Genomic DNA, 14,614 nt, shown 5'->3' with positions numbered 1-14,614 from the left:
TCAGCACCCTATAGACAACCTACATACAGCCCAGGGCTCGGACAGAACTGCAGGCTGTAAGGGCATAATGGGAGTTGTAGTTTCTTATACAGATGGGAATCATCATAGACACATGACATCCATGCACATTCCTTATAGACAGCCTATATATATATATAGCACAGGGCTAGCAGGCTGTTGGGACATGATGGGAGTTGTAGTTTTGTAACAGCGGGGTTACACAGGCCTCATGCACATTCCCTATAGACAGTATATGTTACTCTGGGCAGGCAGCGCTGATGACCCTCGCCCCATAGCTTACAGTTCAGAGCGATGTTGGAGAGACCCTGGAACACGGCGATTCCGATCCCCAGGACTTCGTTCACGTGAGCGGACTTGTCCACCTCGGCGGAGTACAGCCTGCATGGATGACAGACATGGCAGTCATATATGACTCTGGGAAAGCTGGGTTACCGTCAAGATGGCCGCCTCAGAGCTGCGCCAGTCCTAGAGTAATGCTGCGCTCCCCAACACTCACTCCACCTCGCGGTCCTCCATGGCGAAAGCTCTCACCGTGCGCACATTTCCTATCGCCTCGTCAGCCACACCCGTCGCTTTGGCGATCTGCAAACGGGAAAAGCCAGATACATTGGAAATACGACCGGTCTCGCGGCTCGTGGTTACACGCACCCATGGGGAGACTCTCGTTACCTGTTCCTGCGCCCGACGCGACAATCCGCGCAGAAAAGAGCCAATGACGGCACCGGCTCCCACCAGGACGGGCATCACCACCACCAGGAGGCCGGTCAGCTTCGGGGAGATGTAATAGAGCGACACGAAGCAGCCGAACGTCTGGGTGATGTTCCTGAGGCCCTGCAAGGCGTAACACAAGGAGTCGCCATTACAGCAGCCGCGGGCGATCCACCCAGCTTTCCCACGACCCTGAACGGCCGACTCACCTGGGATATGACCTGCTTGAAGGCGGATTTGAACTCCTGGACGTCGGAGGTGAGACGATTCACCAAGAGCCCCGTCTTCTGAGCGTCAAAGAAAGCGACATCCTGGCTGTGAAGAGATGAAGAGGGTTTGTTACAATGTATCAGTACAGCTACAAGCAATCAGCCTAGAGTCTAAGACAGCAAAGTGTGCTGCTGCGCTTGGCTGCACTGGTACGTTGTAACAAAACCCTCAGCTGTGGGAACAGGACTAGACCAAGAAGTATTTTTTAGCCTCTAAATGTAAAGAATGTTCCTTTGTTCACTTACAGCAAGCAGAGCTCCTGAAAACGCTCCGATAATCTATTTGAGGGGCCCCTAATGCTAGGGCAAGTGCTGCAGCCTCTCCAGAATATACTAAGCACAGCGCCGTACATTGTGTAGTGGATGTGCTTGGTATTGCAGCTCAGCTCTAGTCACTGGGGACTGATGGACATGACATCACAGGCCGAGGAAGAGGCCGCAGCATTCACCCGAGCTTCAAGCAGCCGATCAGCGGGGGTGCCGGCACCCGGAGTCCCACTGATCTGATACTGATGACCTATTTAAGTCCTGGACAACCCCTTTAATACTGGATCTGCAGTGGCCGGGTTTGAGGTGGCCCGAAGGCTAAGCTGGGTCCCCCGGACACCGTTGGGGTGTAACCACGTGGTGCTGCTCTCCGGAAGGGATGGTAAGCCGTGGTGCACCCCAAAGGTAAATAAGTCCAGATAGTCAGGGTGCTTCTTTATTGGAGGAATTCAGGTTCAACACAATACAGACGAGGCATAGGGCCGGCTTCTCCAGTCTCCTCTCTGGCAGAAGAAGGGGTTGATGCTGAGGACAGGCCTGAGCTAGTTGTCCCTTTCTCAGAAGGCTGGCATCCTGGTCAAGGGCCCACGGTCTGTAGCTCGGTAGTCCGAGTGGTTCCTTGGTCAAAGGACTAGTGACCCATAGTCTGTAGCTCAGTAGTCCGGGTGGCTCCTTGGTCAATGGTTGGTGACCCATGGTCTGTAGCTGAGTAGTCTGGGTGGCTCCTTGGTCAATGGTTGGTGACCCATGGTCTGTAGCTGAGTAGTCCGGGTGGCTCCTTGGTCACAGGACTAGTGACCCATAGTCTGTGGCTCAGCGTCCCCATCTCAGCGTCTTCTTCTGGTCACTCAAGCAGACTGGCAGAGTCTTCCCCTCCAAGCACTGGTCTCTAACTGCAGCACACTAGGGCCTCTGACTGCTCTCCTTATATACCATTTCTAGCTACACTGGAACCTTCTAGAGGGAGGGGTGGAGTGGGGAAACTCATTGTAACACTTTCTGTCTCTCATAGACTTAAAAACTGCTACAATGATACTCAATGGCAATGACACAGCAGGTTTTCCGACAAAAACACATTTCCAGACATAATAAAAGAGCTAAACCAGACAGACAGTCACAAGGTCAGTCCGTCTGGTTTTGGTGGTAAACAATGTCTGGCTTTTTCCCTCCGAAACATTCTCTTCTTTAAACTCTATGGCAGCTGTGAAAAATTACCAGCTTCTCATTCAAAGTCCCAAAAGTCTCTCAGTATTCATTAACCCTTTCCCTAAGCCTTGCAATTACAGTGATAATGAACAGGATATATATATATCACAGCATATAAAATGCAGTTACACAGTATAAGTTAACCCTTTTCGAGAGAAATAAAGTAAGAAGTTTTAACTTTGCATTGAGGAAAGTGTCCACAAATGTCCAGACTTCACAGTACCCCTGTTCCAGGGCACAACAGAACCTTTAGAACAGGGGGTGGACAGCCTTTTTTGGTCTGAGGCCCGCAGTGTTCAATTTCAAGGGGCCGCAAATAAAAAAAAAAATTTAAAAAGTTACAGTGGGATGCGAAAGTTTGGGCAACCTTGTTAATCGTCATGATTTTCCTGTATAAATCGTTGGTTGTTACAATAAAAAATGTCAGGTAAATATATCATATAGGAGACACACACAGTGATATCTGAGAAGTGAAATGAAGTTTATTGGATTTACAGAAAGTGCTATAATTGTATAACACAATCAGGCCGGTGCTACATGTGGTCTCTGTTGTTGTTGTCATTTTATTGATTCCAAAACCTTTAGAACTAATTATTGGAGCTCAGATTGGCTTGGTAAGCTCAGTGACCCCTGACCTACATACACAGGGGAATCCAAGTATGAGAAAGAGTATTTAAGGGGGTCAATTGTAAGTTTCCCTCCTCTTTTAATTTTCTAGCAACATGGGGGTCTCAAAACAACTCTCACCTGACCTGAAGACACAGATTGTCCACCCTCATGGTTTAGGGGAAGGACACAGAAAGCTGTCTCAGAGATTTCAGGAACATATTGAGGAAATGGAAGACCACAGGCTCAGTTCAAGTTAAGGCTCGAAGTGGCCGACCAAGAAAAATCTCGGATAGACAGAAGCTACGAATGGTGGGAACAGTCAGAGTCAACCCACAGACCAGCACCAAAGACCTACAACATCATCTTGCTGCAGATGGAGTCACTGTGCATCGTTCAACCATTCGGCGCACTTTACACAAGGAGATGCTGTATGCGAGAGGGATGCAGAGGAAGCCTTTTCTCCGCCGCTTGAGGTGCCGCTAAAGCACATTTGGACAAGACAGCTTCATTTTGGAATAAGGTGCTGTGGACTGATGAAACTAACATTGAGTTATTTGGCCATAACAAGGGGCGTTCTGCATGGAGGAAAAGAACACCACATTCCAAGAAAAACACCTGCTGCCTACAGTAAACTATGGTGGTGGTCCCATCATGCTGTGGGGCTGTGTGACCAGTGCAGGGACTGGGAATCTTGTCAAAGTTGAGGGACGCATGGATTCTACTCAGTATCAGCAGATTCTGGAGACCAATGTCCAGGAATCAGTGACAAAGCTGAAGCTGCGCCGGGTCTGGATCTTTCAGCAAGACAACGACCCTAAACACTGCTCAAAATCCACTAAGGCATTTATGCAGAGGAACAAGTACAACGTTCTGGAATGGCCACCTCAGTCCCCAGAGCGGAATATAATGGAAAATCTGTGGTGTGACTTACAGAGAGCTGTCCATGCTCGGAAGCCATCAAACCTGAATGAACTAAAGATGTTTTGTAAAGAGGAATGGTCCAAAATACCTTCAACCAGAATCCAGACTCTCATTGGAACCTACAGGAAGCGTTTAGAGGCTGTAATTTCTGCAAAAGGAGGATCTACTAAATATTGATTTCATTTCTTTTTTGTGGTGCCCAAATTTATGCACCTGCCTAATTTTGTTATACAATTATAGCACTTTCTGTAAATCCAATAAACTTCATTTCACTTCTCAGATATCACTGTGTGTGTCTCCTATATGATAGATTTAACTGACATTTTCTATCGTAACAACCAACGATTTATACAGGAAAACCATGACGATTAACAAGGTTGCCCAAACTTTCGCATCCCACTGTAATTGCCGCTCATTTGCATCAGCCCATTACACAGGCCAATGTAAAGTGACTGGGGAGGAATGATCGCTATCAGAGTCATTCCTCCTTCATTTGGTTACATTGATTATCGGTAGAATATCCCTGATTACACAGAGAGATGTGCGGCTCAATTATACCGCCAGTTATCAGGAATGAGCGCTCTTATGGACACTTATCTCAGTGTAATAGGGGCTTAAAGGGATTTCCCAGTAAAAATAAATTTTTAACAAGTTCTTGCAGCATGGCCCCTGAAACCGAAGAGTTAAACTTACCTGCTCCCCGCCGCTCCGGTACTCCGCACTGCCCCCATCTTCCGGTCCCCGCGCTGTTTTTACTCGGCAGTGCATGGCCATGGTCACATGTACCTCTCCAGCCAATCACTGGCTTCAGCGGTGATGTGGCCACAAGCAGCGTGTCACTGCTGAAGCCAGTCATTGACTGGAGCGGTGTATGTGACCATGGACTGGCAGGTGTAAAAGTGCAGGAACCAGTAGATGGGGGCAGGGCGGCATGAAGCAGGTAAGTACGCATCTTCTGGTTCAGGGGCCACGCTGCAGGAACTTGATAAACATAATTTTTACAGGAAAAGTGGCGACATTTCCTTCCTACCTCCTATTCATTAATCAGCGATTTCCTTCACTGCAGAGGCCGCGCTCCCTGGTTATTACCTCCTCCTGCCAGTTACAGGCGCCATGCAATAACCAGTAAGCTGGTGGGGAAAGCACTTATTGGTTAACACTTTAATAACCAGGCCTAAACAGACACTTTTCTTTGTGATTTAGCGCACGTGGTGGTTCGAACGGTTGTAACTTTTTTATGTGTTGGGACCAAAATAATTTTTGCAACAATTTTTCACTGGACACATAGGGCCTTATAATTTATTTTTTTGTTTTATTTGGGGGAAACTGTACAAAACTTAAAAAGTTTTTTTTTTTTTCAAACTATAGCTCCTTATTCTTTAAATACGCAAACTGACACCAAAATAAATTATTATAATTAGTTACCTATTTTGTGTCATTTTGTTATATAATATGTATCGTTTCACGTGAATGGGGCGATAATGGCAACGGTTTTGATTGGTGTATATATATATATATAATTATTTTTTCTTTTTTAACTTAATTTTTAATATATTTCTGCTACAAATAATATCCCCCAAGAGGTCAAAAAAAGACCTTTGGGGACACAGACTTTTTTTGCACTATTTCCACTGTAACTGGAGCATCCAAAGGAGCCCCAGTTACAGGAGAAGCCAGCCTGCTGTGGGGGGATTGTACACAGGCAGAGCTGATCCCTGCAGCTCTGCGCTGCTCTGCCCCCAAGCGGGGTCCACCCTGCACAGCGCTCACCTATCTGAGGAGAAGGCAGAAGCGCTGATACACTGCTTCTGCCTTCTCCTCGGGTTTCATGCCGTCACGGACAGCCGAGGACCCGTCCTGCATCTGCGCGGCGCTGCCGCCAGAAAACACAGCTGATCGCACGATCAGCTGTGTGTCTGTCCAGGAGGCCGCAAACCATGGCTCTGGGGTATGCACCCTGCTTTAGGGTCAGTGGATGCAGAAGGACTGGTGCTCATGTGTCCTTGTCCTGTGCAGTCTATCTGCGTCCCCAGGGATGAATGGTTGAGAATGTGACACATGTGGTGCTGATGGCGAGCTCCCTGCCCGCCCGGGGACAGCACCGGCCTCAGCAGAAGCGGACGTGGAGTAAAAGACTTGGGTGCTGCCTATCCCGTCAATTTATTGATCAGTGGCGGGCAGACGACAATATGAAGGAAGCCTAAGGCCCCTTTCACACAGGCGAGTATTCCGCGCGGATGCGATGCGTGAGTTAAACGCATTGCACCCGCACTGAATACCGACCCATTCATTTCTATGGGGCTGTTCACATGAGCTGTGATTTTCACGCATCACTTGTGCGTTGCGTGAAAATCGCAGCATGATCTATATTCAGCGTTTTTCACGTAACGCAGGCCCCATAGAAATGAATGGGGCTGCGTGAAAATCGCAAGCATCCGCAAGCAAGTGCGGATGCGGTGCGATTTTCACGCACGGTTGCTAGGAGACGATCGGGATGGAGACCCGATCATTATTATTCTCCCTTATAACATGGTTATAAGGGACAATAATAGCATTCTGAATACAGAATGCATAGTACAATAGCGCTGGAGGGGTTAAAAAATAATAATTTAACTCACCTTAGTCCACTTGCTCGCGTAGCCGGCATCTCCTTCTGTCTTCATCTTAGCTTTGTGTAGCAACAAGGACCTTTGGTGACATCACAGTCATCACATGATCTTTTACCATGGTGATGGACCATGTGATGACCGGAGTGACGTCACCACAGGTCCTTGTTGCTACACAAAGCTAAGATGAAGACAGAAGAGATGCCGGCTACGCGAGCAAGTGGACTAAGGTGAGTTAAATTATTATTTTTTTAACCCCTCCAGCGCTATTGTACTATGCATTCTGTATTCAGAATGCTATTATTTTCCCTTATAACCATGCTATAAGGGAAAATAATACAATCTACACAACACCGATCCCAAGCCCGAACTTCTGTGAAGAAGTTCGGGTCTGGGTACCAAACATGCTTGATTTTTCTCACGCGAGTGCAAAACGCATTACAATGTTTTGCACTCGCGTGGAAAAATCACGCGTGTTCCCGCAACGCACCGGCACATTTTCCCGCAACGGCCGTGTGAAAGAGGCCTAAGGGTGAGCAGACAGGACACCAGTCATGGAGGCCCCTACAATACTCACTGCAGAAGAGATGTGAACAGAGCTTTCCTCATACTCCCGGCAACTCGCTCCCCGACCCGAGACAGCAGGATGATATAACCGCACGTCAGCAAGCCCTGGGTGATGCAAGCAACGCGTCAGTAATATTATATTATTTATTATACTCACTTATATAGCGCTGACATATTCCGCAGCGCTGCACAGACATCAGCATCAATGGGGCTCAAAGTCTTTGGAGTGTGGGAGGAAACCGGAGAACCCGGAGGAAACCCACACAAACACAGGGAGAACATACAAACGCCATGCAGATGTTATCCTTGGTCGGATTTGAACCCAGCACCCCGGCGCTGCAAGGCACCAGTGCTAATAACCACTGAGCCATACTATATATACTATAATACACAATCTCATAGAAACATTGCCCTCTACTGGTCAGAAAAGGAAGCGCCTGCGTTCTGCGCCACTAAACATAAAAACGAGACGTCTTCTTATCACTTACAGAATTGTCTGAATGAATACACGGATATGTGTGACATTCGTACATCTGATCATAATGCTGGCTCCAGCAGTACCGTCTCTGGCCACTAGAGATCTCTATTCTACAGCACATTCTCTCTATATATACACAGCACATTCTCTATATATACAGCACATTCTCTCTATATACAGCACATTCTCTCTATATACAGCACATTCTCTCTATATACAGCACATTCTCTATATATACACAGCACATTCTCTATATATACAGCACGCTAGCCCTACAGACGTCCTGGAAATACCTGCGAGATTGTGTTATTTCCAACAGCTCTAGAAATGCTCTTGGCACATACACGATACCCAGATGTATGCAACTGAATGTCACACAGCTGCATATTCTGCCCACTCAAATGCAAAAAAAGTAAGCAAATAATATTTTTTAAACAATCCCACAATACGGGAATATTTCCTTACTCTGCATAGAAATAAAACCTGAAAAACGGTATCATCGCTGAGGCTCAATGCGAGGTTTTTATGCTGCTGCCTGTAATACCGCCAATAACCACTGGAGGTCACAAGCATGTGTCTATCTATACACGTACAGCGTATGGCGGAGCGTGGGCACAGCTCAGTGATCGGCTGGGGCCTTCCACGGCTGCCATCTTATGGCTTCTTACACATAAAGGCATAGGGCCATGTGCAAGACCCTTAGATTGTAAGCTCTTCAGTCAGGCTGTAAGACACAGTCCTGGAAGGCTTTCCCTGAGCATTGGTCCTCACGTCCTGCGGTCCCTCATCGGTGGTCAGAACTTACCTGGGCGGCATACAACGAGAGCAGCTTCATGGCCGGGCCCCGAATTTCCTGCAGGTAGTCCCCGGCATGTTCCCTTGTGTAGTGAGACACCACATTCACCAGCTCTCCAAGAATGAGAGGGATCTGTATATTCAGCAACGCTGCGCCGAAAGCCAACTGCGGAAACAAGAGCGAGACGGGGGATAGGAGAGGAGCCGGGGCGACCGGGTGACTGCATGACACCTGCTAATAATGGATCCAGCAGAGGAGGTCATAGGAGTAACGGAGGAAACCAGAACTGTCAGTTACATCCTGTATTATACTCCAGAGCTGCACTCACTATTCTGCTGGTGGAGTCACTGTGTACATACATTACTTATCCTGTACTGATCCTGAGTTACATCCTGTATTATACTCCAGAGCTGCACTCACTATTCTGCTGGAGCAGTCACTGTGTACATACATTACTTATCCTGTACTGATCCTGAGTTACATCCTGTATTATACTCCAGAGCTGCACTCACTATTCTGCTGGTGCAGTCACTGTGTACATACATTACTTATTCTGTACTGATCCTGAGTTACATCCTGTATTATACTCCAGAGCTGCACTCACTATTCTGCTGGTGGAGTCACTGTGTACATACATTACTTATCCTGTACTGATCCTGAGTTACATCCTGTATTATACTCCAGAGCTGCACTCACTATTCTGCTGGTACAGTCACTGTGTACATACATTACATTACTTATCCTGAACTGATCATGAGTTACATCCTGTATAATACTCCAGAGCTGCACTCACTATTCTGCTGGAGCAGTCACTGTGTACATACATTACTTATCCTGTACTGATCCTGAGTTACATCCTGTATAATAATCCAGAGCTGCACTCACTATTCTGCTGGTGCAGTCACTGTGTACATACATTACTTATCCTGTACTGATCCTGAGTTACATCCTGTATTATACTCCAGAGCTGCACTCACTATTCTGCTGGTGCAGTCACTGTGTACATACATTACTTATCCTGTACTGATCCTGAGTTACATCCTGTATTATATTCCAGAGCTGCACTCACTATTCTGCTGGTGCAGTCACTGTGTACATACATTACTTATCCTGTACTGATCCTGGGTTACATCCTGTATTATACTCCAGAGCAGCACTCACTATTCTGCTGGTGCAGTCACTGTGTACATACATTACTTATCCTGTACTGATCCTGAGTTACATCCTGCATTATACCCCAGAGCTGCACTCACTATTCTACTGGTGCAGTCACTGTGTACATACATTACTTATCCTGTACTGATCCTGAGTTACATCCTGTATTATACTCCAGAGCTGCACTCCCTATTCTGCTGGTGCAGTCACTGTGTACATACATTACTTATCCTGTACTGATCCTGAGTTACATCCTGTATTGTACTCCAGAGCTGCACTCACTATTCTGCTGGAGCAGTCACTGTGTACATACATTACTTATCCTGTACTGATCCTGAGTTACATCCTGTATTATACTCCAGAGCTGCACTCACTATTCTGCTAGTGCAGTCACTGTGTACATACATTACTTATCCTGTACTGATCCTGAGTTACATCCTGTATTGTACTCCAGAGCTGCACTCACTATTCTGCTGGTGCAGTCACTGTGTACATACATTACTTATCCTGTACTGATCCTGAGTTACATCCTGTATTACACTCCAGAGCGGCACTCACTATTCTGCTAGTGCAGTCACTGTGTGCATACATTACTTATCCTGTACTGATCCTGAGTTACATCCTGTATTATACTCCAGAGCTGCGCTCACTATTCTGCTGGTGCAGTCACTGTGTACATACATTACTTTTCCTGTACTGATCCTGAGTTACATCCTGTATTATACTCCAGAGCTGCGCTCACTATTCTGCTGGAGCAGTCACTGTGTACATACATTACTTATCCTGTACTGATCCTGAGTTACATCCTGTATTATACTCCAGAGCTGCACTCACTATTCTGCTGGTGCAGTCACTGTGTACATACATTACTTATCCTGTACTGATCCTGAGTTACATCCTGTATTATACTCCAGAGCTGCACTCACTATTCTGCTGGTGCAGTCACTGTGTACATACATTACTTATCCTGTACTGATCCTGAGTTACATCCTGTATTGTACTCCGGAGCTGCGCTCACTATACTGCTGGTGGAGTCACTGTGTACATACATTACTTATCCTGTACTGATCCTGAGTTACATCCTGTATTATACTCCAGAGCTGCACTCACTATTCTGCTGGTGCAGTCGCTGTGTACATACATTACTTATCCTGTACTGATCCTGAGTTACATCCTGTATTGTACTTCGGAGCTGCGCTCACTATACTGCTGGAGCAGTCACTGTGTGTACATACATTACTTATCCTGTACTAGGGGTGCACCGAAATTTCGGCCGAGAATGCACCTAATCTGTTTCTGCCGATATTTTTACATATCGGCCGGAAATAGCGGGGAGGAGCTGGGGGCCGGTGCGTTCACTGTGCTCCGGCCCCCAGCTCCAGTAGTTATAAAATGTTGTACAATTAATAAGCATTCTATTCATTTGGCCCCCCTCTGCAGTATTACATTCAATACAGCCACATCCTACTCACAGGGCTGTGCTGGCCGGCCGGGCAGACGAGCGGCAGCGTCACGACTGACGTCACATGCCTGCGCCGCCTCATTCATTCAGAAAGTAGGCCGGGCACATGACGTCAGTTGTGACGCTGCCGCTCCTCTGCCCGGCCGGCCAGCATTAAGATGACAGCCCTGTGAGTATGATGTGGCTGTATTGAATGTAATACTGCAGAGGGGGCCTCATGAATAGAATGCTTATTAATTGTACAACATTTTATAACTACTGGAGCTGGGGGCCGGAGCACAGTGAACGCACCGGCCCCCAGCTCCTCCTCCCAGTCCCTCCCCGCTATTTTCTATTAATTGTACAATGGGGGCTGTGGATGGCACTGTTATGGGGTGGGTGGGGGTCTGTGGATGGCACTGTTATGGGGTGGGTGGGGGTCTGTGGATGGCACTGTTATGGGGTGGGTGGGGGTCTGTGGATGGCACTGTTATGGGGTGGGTGGGGGTCTGTGGATGGCACTGTTATGGGGTGGGTGGGGGTCTGTGGATGGCACTGTTATGAGGTGGGGGGGGGTCTGTGGATGGCACTGTTATGGGGTGGGTGGGGGTCTGTGGATGGCACTGTTATGGGGTGGGTGGGGGTCTGTGGATGGCACTGTTATGAGGTGGGGGGGTCTGTGGATGGCACTGTTATGAGGTGGGGGGGGGGGTCTGTGGATGGCACTGTTATGGGGTGGGTGGGGGTCTGTGGATGGCACTGTTATGGGGTGGGTGGGGGTCTGTGGATGGCACTGTTATGAGGTGGGGGGGTCTGTGGATGGCACTGTTATGAGGTGGGGGGGGGGGGTCTGTGGATGGCACTGTTATGAGGTGGGGGGGGGGGGTCTGTGGATGGCACTGTTATGAGGTGGGGGGGTCTGTGGATGGCACTGTTATGAGGTGGGGGGGTCTGTGGATGGCACTGTTATGGGGTGGGTGGGGGTCTGTGGATGGCACTGTTATGGGGTGGGTGGGGGTCTGTGGATGGCACTGTTATGAGGTGGGGGGGTCTGTGGATGGCACTGTTATGAGGTGGGGGGGGGGGTCTGTGGATGGCACTGTTATGGGGTGGGTGGGGGTCTGTGGATGGCACTGTTATGGGGTGGGTGGGGGTCTGTGGATGGCACTGTTATGAGGTGGGGGGGTCTGTGGATGGCACTGTTATGGGGTGGGGGGTCTTTTAAAAGTATTTGGGCAAAAAGGCAGTTTCGGTTTCGGTTTCGGTCAAGGGGTATCCTGAATTTTCGGTTTCGGACCAGAATTTTCATTTCGGTGCACCCCTATCTGTACTGATCCTGAGTTACATCCTGTATTGTACTCCGGAGCTGCGCTCACTATACTGCTGGTGCAGTCACTGTGTACATACATTACTTATCCTGTACTGATCCTGAGTTACATCCTGTATTGTACTCCAGAGCTGCACTCACTATTCTGCTGGTGGAGTCACTGTACATACATTACTTATCCTGTACTGATCCTGAGTTACATCCTGTATTATACTGCAGAGCTGCACTCACTATTCTGCTGGTGCAGTCACTGTGTACATACATTACTTATCCTGTACTGATCCTGAGTTACATCCTGTATTGTACTCCAGAGCTGCACTCACTATTCTGCTGGTGGAGTCACTGTACATACATTACTTATCCTGTACTGATCCTGAGTTACATCCTGTATTATACTGCAGAGCTGCACTCACTATTCTGCTGGTGCAGTCACTGTGTACATACATTACTTATCCTGTACTGATCCTGAGTTACATCCTGTATTATACTCTAGAGCTGCGCTCACTATTCTGCTGGTGCAGTCACTGTGTACTTACATTACTTATCCTGTACTGATCCTGAGCTACATCCTGTATTATACTCCAGAGCTGCACTCACTATTCTGCTGGTGCAGTCACTGTGTACATACATTACTTATCCTGTGCTGATCCTGAGTTACATCCTGTATTATACTCCAGAGCTGCACTCACTATTCTGCTGGTGCAGTCACTGTGTACATACATTACTTATCCAGTACTGATACTGAGTTACATCCTGTATTGTACTCCGGAGCTGCGCTCACTATACTGCTAGGTCAGTGTGTGATCAGTGCTGCTTACAATGACGGCTGACAGCAGTGCCAGGAGCTGCGGGCGCAGAAGCTTCCAGAACTCTGTCCAGCTGAACTCTGGTTCTGGACTCCTGGACACGGCGGGCGGCTGGCACTGCCCCTCCAGCTGGCACAGGGCGACCTTCCCACCCAAACCCAGAAAGGCCGGGCCCAGCAGGAGAGCCAGCGTCCTGCCCTTGGTGGCAGTTCTGCCAGTGCAGCAGGTGGAGTAGCGGGCAGCATCTCGGAGGCGGGCAGCGTACAGCTGCAGGCGCGGCGGTGCAGGGGTAGAGCGGGCGATGCTGGAGAGATGGACGAGCCTGTAAGAGAAGGAGAGGAGTCACCCGCTCTGTCACACACATCCGCCCTATGTCCTGCTCAGGTGTCAGTCTACACTGCCGCTCTCGCATTCTATCCATGAACCATCAGGATGAGTAGAGCCATTTCTATGTATGAAGTGACAACCAGCATTCCTGGCTAGATCTCTGCTTCCTGTCAGGGAATGGAGACACATATATTTTATTTTTTACATGACTTTTCCATTCATTGACAGCAAGCAGATCTCTTCCTCATATATACAGCAGCCATACTGAGAGTTGTAGTGCCTGTATAACCACTTCATTCTATTTTATTGAGAGTTGTAGTCTTCACAGGACTGCCGGGTATGATGGGACTTGTAGTCCACACAAGACTCACAGCCTGATCCTGAGACAAGGAGTCAGGTTATCCTGGGACTTGTAGTCCACACCGTCCTCCTAGTCACATAAGGTGGCGGGCAATGCTGGGAGCTGTAGTTCCACACCCTCCGATACGACCTCTCAGTCTGGGTCACATGGAAGGACAGTAAGGACACTCCAGGCTCATCCTCCCCGGTGCATGCCGGGAGTTGTAGTCCGCCACTGGCCCACGAGACTACACTTCCCGACAGGCTGTGCGTGTGACGTCACTTCTTACCTGACGGGGCCCGGGCAGCGGCGGAGCCCGGCCTGGAAAAAGTGCAGCAGCATGACCGGCACAGTGTACCGGCGACCCTCCGCGCGGCCCCGCCCCCACTGGTCATAGTCCCACCCACTGCACGTGTGACGATTGGCTGAAGGTTGATCATATGACCCCCACCCAGGAAAGGAAGGGGGCGGTCCTTGGCGGAATCATAGGCTGGTGTGTCACGTGTCTAGTACCGGGGAATAGTGAGCGGTCAGTGTGAAAGCCAAGTGTCCAGACTGGAGGAGCTCCAATCAGGAAGAGGAGGCGGGGTCATGTGATCTTACGTGTGACGTCACAGGGCGGGAATGTTATTTGTGGCGCCCTGACTGAGTCTGAGTCCTGACTGTGCGTGTGCGACATCCCGCTGTGAGAGGCCATAGCTGCAGTACCGGGCCCAGCCACAGCGACATGTGCGGCGCTGTACCTGATGTACAACCTGAGTCAGAGCCTC

General features: G+C 48.7%; 1 protein-coding gene across 1 annotated transcript in view; it reads right to left on the bottom strand.

The window, feature by feature from the left end:
* Nucleotides 1–14,266, bottom strand: part of LOC122938027 (mitochondrial potassium channel ATP-binding subunit-like) — a 32,750-nt gene extending 18,484 nt beyond the window's left edge. The window contains exons 1-8 of the mRNA XM_044293284.1: nucleotides 14,134–14,266; nucleotides 13,190–13,499; nucleotides 8,458–8,613; nucleotides 7,185–7,279; nucleotides 939–1,044; nucleotides 691–852; nucleotides 518–603; nucleotides 302–399 (exon numbers count right to left, since the gene is read on the bottom strand). Of these exons, the coding sequence (XP_044149219.1) occupies nucleotides 302–399; nucleotides 518–603; nucleotides 691–852; nucleotides 939–1,044; nucleotides 7,185–7,279; nucleotides 8,458–8,613; nucleotides 13,190–13,499; nucleotides 14,134–14,186 (1,066 nt within the window). The 5' untranslated portion in view covers nucleotides 14,187–14,266. The remainder of the gene's footprint in view (nucleotides 1–301; nucleotides 400–517; nucleotides 604–690; nucleotides 853–938; nucleotides 1,045–7,184; nucleotides 7,280–8,457; nucleotides 8,614–13,189; nucleotides 13,500–14,133) is intronic.
* Nucleotides 14,267–14,614: the final 348 nt, after the last annotated feature.

Source organism: Bufo gargarizans, chromosome 5, assembly GCF_014858855.1.
Source record: "Bufo gargarizans isolate SCDJY-AF-19 chromosome 5, ASM1485885v1, whole genome shotgun sequence".
NCBI lineage: Eukaryota > Metazoa > Chordata > Amphibia > Anura > Bufonidae > Bufo > Bufo gargarizans.
The sequence above is the reverse complement of the archived record's forward strand: the minus strand, read 5'-3'. Positions and strand labels throughout refer to the sequence as shown.